The 16,084-nt window shown below is 40.1% G+C and overlaps 1 protein-coding gene across 2 annotated transcripts; it reads left to right on the plus strand.

The window, feature by feature from the left end:
• The first annotated feature begins 1,529 nt into the window (after positions 1-1,529).
• On the plus strand, positions 1,530-13,770 carry LOC111962376 (serine/threonine-protein kinase H1 homolog). 2 transcript variants are annotated; one of them, XM_023985423.2, is made up of 3 exons: positions 1,530-1,910; positions 2,728-3,881; positions 9,704-13,770. In XM_023985423.2, the coding sequence occupies exons 2-3, from the start codon at positions 2,931-2,933 to the stop codon at positions 10,019-10,021; spliced, it is 1,269 nt and encodes a 422-aa protein (XP_023841191.1). In that variant the 5' UTR covers positions 1,530-1,910; positions 2,728-2,930; the 3' UTR covers positions 10,022-13,770. The 2 variants fall into 2 exon arrangements, with proteins under 2 accessions (XP_023841191.1, XP_023841192.1); XM_023985424.2 differs by having other exon boundaries at positions 1,530-1,808.
• The last annotated feature ends 2,314 nt before the right edge of the window (positions 13,771-16,084 follow it).

Raw genomic sequence — 16,084 nt, forward strand, 5'->3', positions numbered from 1 at the left:
CAGACCTTGTATATTCCAGGGTGAGATAGGAAAGGATTTGTGTTCCATAGTGTTGTTTTCGTGTGGTTTAGGCTCAGACCATTACAGTAGGTGTGTGCAGAGCATGTTGAGCATCTGATACAGACCTCTTAGGTCGCAGGATGGGACTTGGGTGGGTGTATTAGCGGGGGTTGGGCCTGTTGCTCTGCTCATTGCCTGTGTATATGTGCAGCTGTCGTATTGAGGTCCTCGCTGCAGGGGCAGGAGGCATGTCAGTGGCAATCGTTTACAACTAATCCAACACAATTCATAACATTCATTGACCCTATAAAAACCATAGGCTTTTCATTGCCTTGCCCTGTTTGGTGGAATTGTTTATCTGTAATTCAAAAGTCACCCATGTAGCCAGCTGAGCACAAGCTCAGCAAGAAGCGTAAAATATGAAAAATKTGAATTTCCGCCCCAAAATGTAATAGGAATACAACAGATAAAGGGGTAGTTGCCAAAATCATAAGGAAAACGGTGAGAAATAGTGGTCTAATCCAGGAGTTCCCAAACATTTTAACTCGGGCCCCCTTCCAGCATTGGGGAACATCTTGTGCACCCCTGAGCGTGCCCATGTCTATTTCTATGGGCACAAGCGCTGTTCGTAACACAAACTGTTCACACCCTTCTTGTTTTGCAGGTTTAAAGMTTATTTCCTGGACTTCTACACATTTTACACAACTTTTCAAAAGTATGTTTCAAGCCGGACTGAGTTCCTTCAAACTTTGTCCTGTCGTGTCCCTTGTATATATMTTTTTACATCTCTTTATAGACTTGTTTTTTTACTGTATTATTGACTGTATGTTTTGTTTATTCCATGTGTAACTCTGTGTTGTTGTATGTGTCGAATTGCTATGCTTTATATTGGCCAGGTCGCAGTTGCAAATGAGAACTTGTTCTCAACTAGCCTACCTGGTTAAATAAAGGTTAAATAAATAAAAAAACAAAAATGCGCCCCCTCCCACCCCGAGCGCCCCACAGTTTGGCAACCACTGGACTAATCTATATCACATGCATATAGCGCCATCCCGTGGATCTGTATGGTAAAATTAAAAAGCAGAGTAACGTTTATTAGTTTACAATTGCGATTTATATGCCAMATCAAAATGTAGCTAACCTATGCTGGTTTTATTGAGCAACATTCTGAGGTTTAGGCTTTAGGTCTTTACACCAGATCACATTTCAAGTAGCCTACATTTGATATAGACCTTGCAGCATCAAGAGAAAACAAAATTCTGAAATACATAGAATTACCCACATCAACACTTAATTGATTAGCCTAATAATGAAAAAATATTATGACAGAGTTTGTTAGCAGGACAATAACTTCAGGTAGGTCTGCCCTACACTGTAATTCAAGAGCGATTTCAACGTGTCATGTATTTTCCACACTTTTGACAGTTTTCTTGTAATATTTTAGATGAACAAAATATATGCTTTGGTACGGTACTTTTCTTTGTATCCAGGAAGTGACCTCACGACGTACTCGTGAGGATTTTCTGGGGTAGAAACAAGCCGACGAGGAGGTCGTTCCAACAAAGAAGTTTGCAGGAAAAAAGGTGGTCCCACTCAAGAACACCGTTTTATGAAGCRAACGACCGAGCGCTTCTATCTGCTTTTTTTGCCACGGTGTTGTTGCTTTACGCGCAAAATGAAGCCATCAACTAGTTGCAATTTACTTGAAACGTTATCAGAGCCATAAGGGAGCAGTGTGCCGTTTTATCATCTGGATTCAACTTTGAAAAATCCGAACCAAAAAAACTGAGACAACAGCTGAGAGTGGGGTGAGGAGGAGGTTGGCTTTGGCAAGTTGTGAACTTCTGCCTTGTAACTCCCGCTGTCGTATGTTGCTAGCTAACTTGCTAAATAGCTCACTTTGATATAAGGTGAGATTTTATGTTGTTTTGATGCTTCAGGGTATATAATACGATTAAATCTACTCATACAAGGTATAAATGTATTTTTTAAATCTTAAATCTACTCGATCAAGATAAATGTACTTATAATGGCTTGGAACTTCACTATCTTTATCTGGCAAATTGTTTCAAATCCCAACTATAAACATTCAAACAACTTTTAGGCCTATACTTTTAGTTCATGATATAGAGGAATGCTAGGCTACTATCGGCATTTAGGTTTGTTACAATCATCATGGCCGACAAAGTCATTTTGCTGGTTACATCCACCAAATGATACATTGTGCAGCTTATGACAACATTGTATAATTTTCTCAATTGTGCATACATTATATATTTGATACATGGCGGCTGTTGCCAATACCGCTATTTTCCTCGTTTACAAGGTCAGTATACGATGTATCCAGGCCTAAAGCGTAAATGGATATGGATCTGGGGGGTAGTTGGTGGGATGGGTGAACCGTTATTTAGCGGTATGTCAACACATGCCGATTATTTTTATAGGCAATCTTGGTAGGCCCGATTCTAGATCTTTTACCAGACAGCTCAGTGTTGATTCTACGAACATAATTCTTGATTTTATTTTGTTTTAGTCAACGGTTGTCAGTTTAGGTAGAACGTGATACATTGCCACAGCAAATAGGCCTAAATGCTACTGGGCAATGTTTAGTCAAATCAGTCAATGGCTCTAATTTTTCAGGATGCACATTTTTTTGCTGTTGAACTTGGTATTGGACAAAGATTTATTTCAAATGTATAATTGTTTACTCTGTATTCTTTCTTTCAGAATTGCCCCATTTCATCAGTCTACTACAGTGTAGTGAAGTCTGTTTTCTGAGTGGTCTGCCACAGTGATTGGTTCAGTGGGCCACTGCAGCATTTCCTCAAGAACATTGGCTGCCTCCTGTGGCTTGATGCTTTTCAGTGCTTGGATGTTGCGTGGGCGATGAGGATGTCCTGCTGGTCCCAGTGGGACAGGATTGTGATGTGATGGGGTGCAGGACGAGCAAGGTCCTCCCTGAGCCACCTGGAGATGTCCAGCTAGACTTGGTCAAAAAGGTGGATCCCCTCCAGACCGACATCTACAAACATTTCATCCGAGGCGACGGCAGTGGGAGTAAAATGAGAGGGGAGAAAACAGGCTCTYCCCCGCCCCAGGCAGCATTCTCAGCCGCCCAGGCACCCACAAATACAGGCCAACCAGAGGCCTCTGACCCACGCAGAAACAAGGTAGCCAAGTACAGAGCTAAGTTTGACCCACGGGTCACAGCCAAATATGACATTAAGGCGCTGATAGGCCGAGGTAGCTTCAGCCGGGTGGTGCGAGTGGAGCATAAGAGCACGCGGCAGCCCTATGCCATCAAGATGATAGAGACGCGCTACAGAGAGGGACGTGAGGTATGTGAGTCAGAGCTGTGTGTCCTGCGGCGTGTACGCCACACCAACATTATCCAGCTGATGGAGGTGTTTGAGACAGCTGAGAGAGTATACATGGTGATGGAGCTGGCTACAGGGGGAGAGCTTTTTGACCGTATCATCGCCCGTGGTTCTTTCACAGAGCGTGATGCTACACGTGTCCTACAGATGGTACTGGACGGGGTCAAGTATCTACATACACTTGGCATCACCCACCGTGACCTCAAGCCTGARAACCTGCTCTACTATCACCCCGGTGCGGACTCTAAGATTATGGTCACTGACTTTGGGCTGGCCAGCACTCGTAAGAAGGGTGATGAGTGCTTGATGAAGACCACTTGTGGGACACCAGAGTACATTGCCCCAGAGATCCTGGTACGAAAGCCATACACCAATGCTGTGGATATGTGGGCTCTAGGGGTCATCTCCTACATTCTGCTGAGTGGAACCATGCCCTTTGAGGATGACAACCGCATGCGCCTCTACCGTCAGATCCTCAAGGGGAAGTACAGCTTTTCTGGGGAGGTAAGCATCTATGACGTTACACCCCCTTCGTCCATTTCTTTTCTGTTTCTTACTAATTTGTTGTCCTCTCTACTTCTCAATAATTCTACAATCCCCTATCGAACAGTCCTCCTTTGACGTGTTGATAACGTTATATGATATACTCATGGGGATATTTTACTTGGACAATTTTACTTGGACAGTACATACACTGACACACACCACATATTAGTGAGTGATGAAGAGGGTACCAATACCAGTCGATGTACTGGTACATACATGGCCATTAGAAGGTATTCTCACCCCTTGACTTTTTCCATATTTTTTTTGTGTTACAGACTGAATTTAAAATGGATTAAATTGAGATTTTGTGTCACTGGCCTACACACAATACCCCATAATGTCAAAGTGGAATTATGTTTTTAGAAATGTTTACAAATTCATTCAAAATACTAAGGTTTTCCAATTCCTCAGAAAGKTCACCTATTRGTAGATGGTTTAAAAAAAGCAGACATTGAATATCCTTTTGAGCACGATGAAGTTAATAATTACACTTCGGACGGTGTATCATTACACCCATTCACCCCAAAGATACAGGGGTCCTTCCTAACTCAGATGCCTAAGAGAAAGGAAAGCGCTCAGGGATTTCATCATGAGGCCAATGGTGACTTTAAAACTGTTGCAGAGTTTAATGGCTGTGATAGGAGAAAATTGAGGATGGATCAACAACATTGTAGTTACTCCCCAATACATACTTAATTGACTGAGTGAAAAGAAGGAAGCCTGTACAAAATAGAACATATTCCAAAACATTCATCCTGTTTGCAATAAGGCACTAAAGTAAAACTGAAAAAAATGTGGCAAAGAAATGAACTTTGTCCAGAGTATAAAGCGTTATGTTTGGGGCGAACACAACACATCACTGAGTACCACTCTTCATATTTTCAAGCATGGTGGTGGCTGCATCATGTTATGGGTATGCTTGTCATCTGCAAGGACTGGGGAGTTTTTTTAGGATAAGAAGAAACAGAATAGAGCTAAGCACAGGCAAAATCCTAGAGGAAAACCTGGTTTAGTCTGCTTTCCAACAGACACTGGGAGACAAATTCACCTTTCAGCAGGACAATAACCTAAAACACAAGGCCAAATGTACACCGGAGTTGCTTACCAAGACAACATTGATTGTTCCTGGGGGCCTAGTTAAAGTTTTGGCTTGGAAATCTATGGCAAAACTTGAAAATGGCTGTCTAGCAATCGTCAACAACCAACTTGACAGAGCTTGAATCATAAAAAATAAATAAATGTGCAAATRGAAATGTACAATCCAGGTGTGCAAAGAAAGACACAGCTATAATCACTGTATTGACTCAGAGGTGTGAATACTTACAGTACAAGTCAAAAGTTTGGACACACCTACTCATTCAAGGGTTTTTCTTTCCTTTTTACTATTTTCTGCATTGTAGAATAATAGTGCAGACATAAACTATGAAATAACACATATGGAATCATGTAGTAACCAAAAAAAGTGTTAAACAAATTAAAATATATTTTATACTTGAAATTCTTCGAAGTAGCCACCCTTTGCCTTGATGACGGCTTTGAACACTCTTGGCATTCTCTCAACCAGTTTCATGAGGAATGCTTTTCCAACAGTCTTGAAGGAGTTCCCACATATGCTGAGGACTTGTTGGCTGCTTTTCCTTCACTGCGGTTCAACTCATCCCAAACCATCTCAATCGGGTTGAGGTCAGGTGATTGTGGAGGCCAGGTCATCTGATGCAGCACTCCATCCCTCTCGTTATTGGTCAAATAGCCCTTACACGCCATCACACCTCCTCCGTGCTTCACGGTGGGAACCACACATGCGGAGATCATCCGTTCACCTACTCTGCGTCTCACAAAGACACGGCGGTTGKAACCAAAAACCTCAAATTTGAACTCATCAAACCAAATGTGGTTTCTTTGCAGCAATTCGACCATGAAGGCCTGATTGACGCAGTCTCCTCTGAACAGTTCACGTTGAGATGTGTTTGTTACTTGAACTCTGTGAAGCATTTATTTGGGCTGCAATCTGAGGTGCAGTTAACTCTAATGAACTTATCCTCTACAGCAGAGGTAACTTTGGGTCTTCCTTTCCTGTCACGGTCCTCATGAGAGCCAGTTTCATCATAGCGCTTGATGGTTTTTGCGACTGCACTTGAAGAAACTTTCAAAGTTCTTGATTTTCCGCATTGAATGACCTTCATGTTTTAAAGTAACGATGGACTGTCGTTTCTCTTTGCTTATTTGAGCTGTTCTTGCCATAATATGGACTTAGCCCTATTTGGTAAAAGACCATCTTCTGTATACCACCCCTACCTTGTCWCAACAGAACTGATTGGCTCAAATGCATTAAGAAGGAAAGAAATTCCACAAATGAACTTTTAACAAGGCACACCTTGAAATGCATTCCAGGTGACTACCTTATGAAGCTGTTTGAGAGAATGCCAAGAGTGTGCAAAGCTGTCATCAAGGCAAAGGGTGGCTACTTTGAAGAATCTCAAATMTMAAATATATTTTCATTTGTTTAACACTTTTTTGGTTACTAAATGATTCCAAATGTTTTATTTCATAGTTTTGATGTCTTCATTATTCTACAATGTAGAAAATAGTAAAAATAAAGAAAAACCCTGATAATGAGTAGGCGTGTCAACTTTTGACTGGTACTGTATATTAAATTAGATCTCTATTTAATTTTCAGTAGATTTACAAACATTTCTAAAAACATGTTTTCAATTTGCCATTGAGTATTGTTTGTTGATGGGCAAGAATAAAATATATTTGAATTCAGGCTGTAACGCAACAAAATGGAATAAGTCAAGGAGTATGAATACTTTCTGAAGGCACTGTAGATTTTAAAACAAATATTTGAGTAGTTTGTTTTGGAGTATTGGACATTATGGTAATTATCAGAAATGCCTTCAGCATCATGTCGGTTTGGGGATGTAATATCTGTGAGCTATATGTGTCATGTATATTAAGCTCATATGAGATTTATCTGTGGGTCTAAAAATATGTATATTGTGTGCCTGCTGGGTGATTGGAAATGCAGCAGTTTACAGTTCAGGAGGTGTAACATCTWGGGCTGTGGCGGTCATGACATTTTCTTAGCTGGTTATTGTCATGCAAAAGACTGCCGGTCTTCTGGTAATTAACAAACACGTTTAGCATCTCCAGGCCCCCACGCATACAAGCTGCTGATGCGAGCCTTTGGAWCATCTACATTTAAAAAAGTAGAATATATCAATTGAATATACACCATCACAATAAGTCMATTTATTTTAGTCCKGTCTAAAGAAACATGAWATGACAAAAATGTATTTCAGATGAACATTTGCCCTAATGTATGTTATCTGGCTATGCACCATGCTGTAGGCTACTTCTTTTTGCAAACAATATATGCTCTAAATCCCACACCATTATATACTTCTTACTATAGCTAAATAAAATAGAAGGGATATTTTTCCCAATTCCGGAACGAGTGCACTTATGAAGTGACTATGTTGAGTGTAAAAGTGATCATTTGAAACAGGTCCTATATGTTAACTCTAAATCTGTTTGGCAACTTTAGTTGTGAATGGTACAAAACTTACAATGTCTTATAAATCAAAATATATGGGCTGCATGATGCGACTATAGGCTATTGATTTGAGAAAGTAAAAAAAAAACKTACTCTGTTCCTTGCKTCAGGCTGCACACGCTAATCTCATCAAGTGATCGATCATATTTTCACCCATCAGACTATTCTCAATTTAATCTGTCTTTACTAATATGTCAAATTTGTTTCGATTTATAATGGTCCATTATCAAATGGGCATGGGAAAAAAGATGTCTGTATGCACTCGAATAGCGAATGGAGGCCACTTACCCGCAGGTTCGTTTTTCACTGATGCCGGGGTAGGCTACTCCGATTATTTCAYTCCACACATTAACCACTATTTGAGGAGCATGCAGCCTCTCACTACGTGAAAGGTGACATTCTTCCCAAACTCTCTATAGCATGAGCTCTACAATCCTGTTCCTGCAGCTACCCGATGCTTAATTTGGGAAACCAAGTGAAGCCTGTTCGGGCACATCAATAGTAACATGTTTTCACAACGAAACATTTAATTAACTGTCGACAGCCCCTCTCACTGCGTGCTCGAGAAAGGAATGAAGGAGAGAGGGGAGGAGATGGAAAATCACCGTGGTGAGAGATTCTGTAGCTACAGGTAATGTCAGCCTATTAATTATGAAAATGTAAAAACAATCCCTATTCAAAATCAAATACAAATTCACCAATTGGACACTAWTTGTAATTATGTACCAAAGACATCTTCGGGTTTTTTTGGTGGTTTTTCTGCAATGTATAATATGCGCTAGGCTATGTATTGTGTAGGCACAATCATTATTTTAAATTCAGTTTTTTGGGGGGTGCTTGGRCTCATATATAGACCTATGCATAAGCTCTAATATGCACAGGCTGTAATATGCATATGGGTGTTTTTGAATTAATCCTCACCTTAAAAGTGTTGTTGGGCTTTGAAACATCCACAAAGATCATGTTTTCTACTGTTTCAACCGATTGTTTAACTTTCCTCAAATTGATCAGTCACAGGTAAGTTTTAAAACCACATACTGTTTTGATGATAAGTGTTTGATGTGATTTTKGATTGAATTTGCATTGACGTCATAATGGTTAGAGGGACAATAGAGTCCCGAGTACCAGGCCATTAGCGTCCTGATGATTGTTAGTGAGTTGAGTACTACCAACGCATGTCTAAGAGTGCATAAAGTGAGATTACCGTGACTCAACGGTCACTTGGAATTTTACTGCGGTCGTGACTTGTGTAGCAGTAATATGGTCACTGCAACAGCCCTAGTAACATCTGACTGAGGTAGAAACAAGTGTACAGTAGGGCACTTGAGTGCACTTAGTCACTCCACTGTAGTAAAGAAAGATTCCTCACAGTTAGAAAGCTACCCAATAATGCCAAAAGAGTTGAACACCTGAATCCCAGCAGAGAATCAAAACGAAAGTTACATTTCTTTTAGTTGTTTTTTTTTAATGTTAAATTCATTCTGGATGCATTGCAGACAGTTAATTATGTGTTAGGTTTCATTTTAATAAAAAACATGTGTCTGTGTTTCTCGACTGGGCGTAATACTCATGTCATCTCTGAATGTTCAACACGACCCCCCTACGTGACTTTGTGACGTAGCTTAAGGCGGGAGATCCTGGAAGCAACCACAGTATGCTCAATGTGTGCGTGCRTTGGGGCCTTTCTTATACTCTGAATCAGACTGGCTCAGCTTCTCAGTGGGGGTAACATACATGGGTGTAGCTATTCTTCCTTTATAAAGGCCTAATGTTTATGCTGTAGTCTGAGGGCAAATCACCCCCTGTCCTTTATCATTGGACAGCACTTTGAACGAGCGAAAGACATGCTTGGCCATGTCTTTTTCCTTGGATCCTAGGGTTCAGAAATTGTACTCAATATCTCGTTGCCGTATGTTACACTACAAAAAAAGAATTGGCCTTTAAGTTCACATTGTGAAGTTACTACTGTGCTATTAACATGTAGCCTGTAGGTTTACAGAGCCTTACAGTACAGCAATATTAAACTGTAGCTGCTTTACACTCTGCTGCCCTCTTGTGTGTATTGTTCATTATAGCCATGCCCCAAAATTGAACTGGTAACAACCAGTGTGCTAGAGAAAWTGACTCTCTCTGCTAATTAATTACTTTGATTCGACCACCCCCCCTAGTGCATAGAAATGTGCAGTTTCTCAACATTTAAACCTCTTTCTTTCTTCCTGCTCAGCCATGGCCCAGTGTGTCCAACCTGGCAAAGGACTTCATCGACCGTGTGCTGACTGTTGACCCCAGTGAGAGGTTAACAGCAGGCCAGGCTCTGAAGCACCCCTGGATCGTCAGCATGGCCGCGTCATCCTCCATGAAGAACCTGCAGCGCTCTATCTCCCAAAACCTCCTGAAGAGGGCCTCATCACGCTGTCACAGTACCAAGTCTGCCCAGTCCACACGCTCCAGCCGCTCCACTAAGTCCAACAAGGCTCGTCGTGCTCGGGAGAAAGAGCTGCGTGAGCTCAACCGCCGCTACCAACAACAATACAATGGCTGAGTAATAGTTATGTGGGTTGCAATGTTGAAACTCATAATGTTGTGTGTCTCATTGAGACCACAAGCAGGGACTTACCAGCAGCTGCCTGGAACAGCAATTCAGCTCCTAGGCCATAGTGCCACTGAGGCAGCAAGAAAAACATCCTCATATTTCACCCTTTTTTCCTAGATTCCTATTCCCTAATGTTTCTTTCCTGTCCTTGTGTGTCTCACATTTATTTATTGTTGTCATGATTATATTGTTTCCGTAGAAATGGTCACTTGAAGCTGCCCATCTAAACGGATCTGTTGAACAAAATTCTAGGAATTAAGTTTTAGGAAGGGGTGTTAAAATGCTGTTCCTGCACTCGTTCTTGATTATTTGCTGTGAATTGATGTTACAAGAACAGTGCTTTGGTGGAGATACACTACATGACCAAAAGAATGTGGACACCTGCTCGTCGAACATCTCATTCCAAAATCATCAAAATCAACAGGAAAGGACCTTCCCCAAACTGTTGCCACAAAGTTGGAAGCACCGAATCGTCTAGAATATCATTGTATGCTGTAGCATTAAGATTTCCCTTCACTAGAACTAAGAGGCCTAGCCCGAACCATGAAAAACATCCCAGACCATTATTTCTCCTCCACCAAACTTTACAGTTGGCACTATGCATTGGGGCAGCTAGTGTTCTCCTGGCATCCACCAAACCCAGATTTGTCCGTTAGACTGCGAGATGGTGAAGCGTGATTCATCACTCCAGAGAATGTGGTTCCACTGCTCCAGAGTCCAATTGCGGCGAGCTTTACACCACTCCAGCCAACGCTTGGCATTGTGCATGGTGATCTTAGGCTGGTGTGGCTGCTTGGCCATGGAAACCCATTTCATGAAGCTCCTGACTAACARTTATTGTGCTGACGTTGCTTCCAGAGGCAGTTTGGAACTCTAGTGAGTGTTGCAACTGAGGACGGACGATTTTTACGCGCTATGCGGTCCCGTTCTATAAGMTTGTGTGGCTTACCACTTCGCAGCTGAGCCGTTGTTGCTCCTAGAAGTTTTCACATCACAATAGCAGCACTTACAKTTGACCGGGGMAGCTCTAGCAGAGCAGAAATTTGATGTACTGACTTGTTGGAAAGGTGGCATCTTATGACAGTGCCMMATTGTAAGTAATTTAGCGCTTCAGTACGGGCCATTCTACTCCCAGATTATATGTCTGTGTGCTTGATTTTATACACCTGTCAGCAATGGGTGTGGCTGAAATGGCCGAATCCACTAATTTGAAGGGGTGTCCACATACTATTGGTCATGTAGTGAATATATCCTGAGATACGGAAGAAAAAAATTTATACTTTGTGCTAAAACACAAGTATGTCAGAAGCAAGGTTTCCATCCAATTGACTACAGATTTTCTTGTGAATATTCAAAAAAATWGAATAAAAACAATATGCACATTTTCCCACCAGAGATGTGTTTCCGGGAAATTAACTTGTTGCGGATGAAAGGCTTTGCTTGATGACGTAGTGTACATAAAAATAACTTTGKCGGTTAAATTCCCATATTAMAAAATATAASTTAAATGGGTTTCCATCGCATTTTCAACTCAGATTGTTTTGTCACAAAAAATGTTGCGTTATATAGCGGATGTGCCCATTCTGGTACTGACCCTTGCGCTCTAGCCAACAGCTCGCAGATACAGTGCAGGTATAGCCTATATGATGAGATTATTATGGTCATCATGTCACCAGAATAAGACCCTCAATATTTATTGGAAAGGAGATTCAAGCTCATCACCTTGCACTTTCACCACCCTGTGAAGTTCATCATAATTTATTTCATCTGTAGCCTAATAAACTGCATGGTTTCCCGAGTTGTAGTGGGAGGACCATACATGTCATCACGTGACTCCAAGTTTACTTCGATATGATGGTTATTCTATCACTATTTGCGCATAAAAGCATTTCCACCTACATTTCTCTGATAATTAATTTTACTGACACAAAAATATCCCACCTTGTGTAGCATATTGTTTTGTCGACATTTGGAAAGTTTACTGGAAAATGTGCGGTTTCCATCAGGCCCGTCGTGACTTAAAAAAAAAATAAAAAAAATAGGAGGTTGGATGGAAACCTGTTTAATGAATGCCAAAATAAACATTTATTTATTTAATTTTGGTTTAGAAGTCTAGTATATCCAATATTATTGTATTCTGACCAGTTGCTTTCATGATTTGAAAATTAAGTATTTTTCTTGCCAGGATTCAGTTTTTATAACCTGTTAATGTAGGAGTTGTTTCTATTCATTTTGGGATTCTTTTTTAACTGTGATCTTAAAAGACTATGGGAGGTTGACTGGAAACTCTAAATAAGGAAAGATGAGCCAGTGCTTTTGCATAGTTGTCATTGTGGGGACTTACTCGGATCGAGCCCTGTCCTGTCTCTGCACTTTCCTGGTCCTGCTACACAGTCTGAGATGGACGGCCCTGTTGTAATGAAGGATACACGTCAAGGGATGTKTAATTTAACAAACTGATGGAGAATCGATCCAATAGATCACTAACTGATGGAGAGAACTGGTTGATGGCTCAKTATTCATTTAGTTTGTTATATCAAATGTCTTTCCAATTTGTTGGAAAGTAATTTAGGCATGTCATGTTTTTATTGTATTTTTTTCCATAATTGTCATTGACCAAACCGTATAGTTAGTAGATTGACAACATTTGTGATATTGTGGATGCTTTGCCAGTCAGAGCTCACAGACAATTGGGAGAGACCAAATTAAATCTGGCACTTGTTCTCTATTGTCAAGTCTTTTAAAAGTCAAGAATAATTGCCATAAAATATGCTTAAAAACAAATTTGGAGTGTTGTGATGACGTATTTTACATTGTTCTTTCAAATAATTATCTTCAATACTTCAAAGTTTTATTTTTAGCGTACCTTGTTATAGCCTGTGAATGCACTTATTTTAATTATATTCAAGGGATGGATCAAGAACCTGATCACATTTAACTGATTGTTTCCAGTTTCTAGCACTTCATTTTGAGGGGTCATTCAAGTGTTTTGAAGGGCTTCAAAAAGAAATTGTGTGTTAAAAAAAAGAAATAATTATACCTCTTTTAGTTATTGTGTTGACAGGCTGTAGGTTTTATGTCTTCATTAAAACTGCTCTTGTTAGATACTTTTGTGTTTACCTTTTTGTACACCAACCAGAACAACCATTGTAAGCAATTGGTATGATGTGGTCATATGTACTTTTAAGTAATTTGCGGTGAGAAGCGCTGGTATTTTGAGGTACATTTTTTTTTAAAGATACTGGAAATTCAACAGCCGTATCAGCTGACCTCAGTCTCTCTTTTGGTATTTCTATAATGTTACATTATGCTCCATCTACACTGTCGGTCCTACTGCTGTTTATTTGTTTTGTAAATTGTTGCACACAGTCAAGTGCAGTGGTGTGTCCCCCCACCCCACATAGTTCACTTGGTCACCTGTTGACGTAATGGTAACTCAATTTGAATAGCATCTCTTCGTCACATGAAGTGCCTATTAATGACATTTGTATTGTTGTCATTTATGTGCATGTTTCTGTAAGTAGACACTTTTTTTTGTTCAACTCTGTGTGTGTCATGCAGCATACAGTGCATTTGGAAAGTTTTCAGACCCCTTGACTTTTTTATGTTACAGCCTTTTTCTAAAATGGATTAAATACATTTCCCTCATCACTCTACACACAATACCCCATAATGACAAAGTGAAACAGTTTTTTTTTTGTTGAAATGTTTGCAAATGTATGAAAAGTAAAAAACAGATTACTTATGAAAATATGGTTTCAGAACCTTTGCTATGAGACTTGAAATTGAGCTCAGGAGCATNTCCACCTTTTGTCTATTCCATTTGCACAACAGCATGTGAAATTTATTGTCAATCAGTGTTGCTTCCTAAGTGGACAGTTTGATTTCACAGAAGTGTGATTGACTTGGAGTTACATTGTGTTGTTTAAGTGTTCCCTTTATTTTTTTGAGCAGTGTATATTCGGTGACTCTGAATCACATTTTATCCTGATACCAGATTTGATTGACGCAACCTTTTACACTCTTATCCGCTCGTCAACAGCCAGCCAGGGTTTCATTAAATAAGATATAGGCAATACTATTTATTGCACATTTAGGCTTAATAAAAATTATTCTTTGGCTATGTTCAACTTCAATTTACTGGCATTATGAAGAATAGCAGCCATACTCATTGTTAGACTAATATATACTTTTTGTGAATTTACGGGTCATTGCTAGATACAGATTACAAAGCCTATGCGTACCGGTTCTGTCTCTGCCTGCCCCGATTTTCTCCCTCGCCTGCTCCTCTTTCTCTTCACTGTGAAAAAACGCTAGTGTGTGTCTTGGTCTTTGGTCTGTTGTGTAGAATAGCTCAGCCTACTAATTGATAGCCCCTACTTTAGTGACATTGCAAGCCAAGAAATTGCAAAATACAGCATTGCGATAGCCTACATCTTTTGATTACCGATGCACAGTTCTGTCTGCCGACATGCCTACCTACAGTATGCTTAGCTGTGCCCCTCCCATCTCAATTTAAATTTAAGGGGCTTTATTGGCATGGGAAACATATGTTTATGTTGCCAAAGCAAGTTTAATGGACAATAAACAAAAGTGAAATAAACAATATAAATGAACAGTAAACATTACACTCACAAATGTTCCAAAGGAATAGAGACATTTCAAATGTTACATTATGTCTGTATACAGTGTTGTAACGATGCGCAAATAGTTAAAGTAATTTTGGTTCAATCACAGTGGTCAGCTATTCTGCCACCGTGTACTCTCTGTTTAGGGCCAAATAGCATTCTAGTTTGCTAATTTTTTTTGTGTACCTCGCTCGCTAGCTAGCTTGCTCTTTCTTTGCTGTGAAAGACGCAAGAGTTTGTTTTCTTCAAGTAGTCTACGGAGAATAGTTTCCGCCGTTGTAAAAATTCCGCTATCTTGACATCCAGAATGGGAGTCGACGGGCAAGGAATAGAGGAATCAATTCTGTTGGAGTCAACTACCCACCACTAATCACAGGACCTGTGAGTTTGCAGAAAAACAGTAGATTTTTAGGGATGGGATAATGTTGTGTGCCCGAACTACCATAAAAAACAATGAAGTCCAAAACACCACAAAATATCGTCATAATATATGCACGAACTCTACCGAACTTTTTCGGCTGGGAAGCATGCGAACGCCTCAACTCCCCACCTGATAAAATAACATGAAATCACGCTTCTGCTTAATAGCCTACTGAGGCATGGAATGCAATAGTTCAAACATGTCGACCATGTCCTTTTGTGTATAACATTAAATTTGTAGGCTACACCAGACAAAGGCATTCATCACCGATCAAGGAGTGCAAAGCAGCAGCTGAGTACTGAGCAACAGCTACGTCCGCAGCAGCTAAGGAAAAAAAGATCCTGCACATGCGCATAAATCTTTAGCCAGGCAAATTGAGTTTCCAGAAAATACGGAACCGCAGCCACTCCCTTTATATATTCGTTTTTATTTCTATTAGTTTCAGTTTAGTTTTCAGATCCATTTTACTTGTATTTATTTAAAGTTTTAGAAAAACATTTCTATTTCGTTTTTATGCTGTTTAATCAGCTTCTTGACTTGCCACACCTGTCAGGTGGATGGATTATTTTGGCGAAGGAAAAATGCTCACTAAGAGGGATGTTAACAAATTTATGCCCAAAATTTGAGAGAAATAAGCTTTTTTTTGTGAGTACGGACAATTGCTGGGATCTTTTATTTCAGCTCATGAAACATGAAACCAACACTTTACATGTTGCGTTTATATTTTTGTTCAGTATAGATTGATTTGATTGGGGAACGGAAAGCATGAAGTTTCTGAAGCATATGTGTGCATTAGATTTTATTATGTCCTGTTAATATGACAATGTGTCTTCCATTTCATTCCAGGTATTTGAAGAAAAGATCTGCAGGGGAACTCCCTAGACTACACAACCACCGTCCTCATCTGCCTCTGTGGATCTCCTCTGTGTGTGAAAATGGATCCCCGATTAGTTGCCTGGCTGA

The sequence above is a fragment of the Salvelinus sp. IW2-2015 genome, linkage group LG4q.1:29 (assembly GCF_002910315.2).
Source record: "Salvelinus sp. IW2-2015 linkage group LG4q.1:29, ASM291031v2, whole genome shotgun sequence".
Taxonomy (NCBI): Eukaryota; Metazoa; Chordata; class Actinopteri; order Salmoniformes; family Salmonidae; genus Salvelinus; species Salvelinus sp. IW2-2015.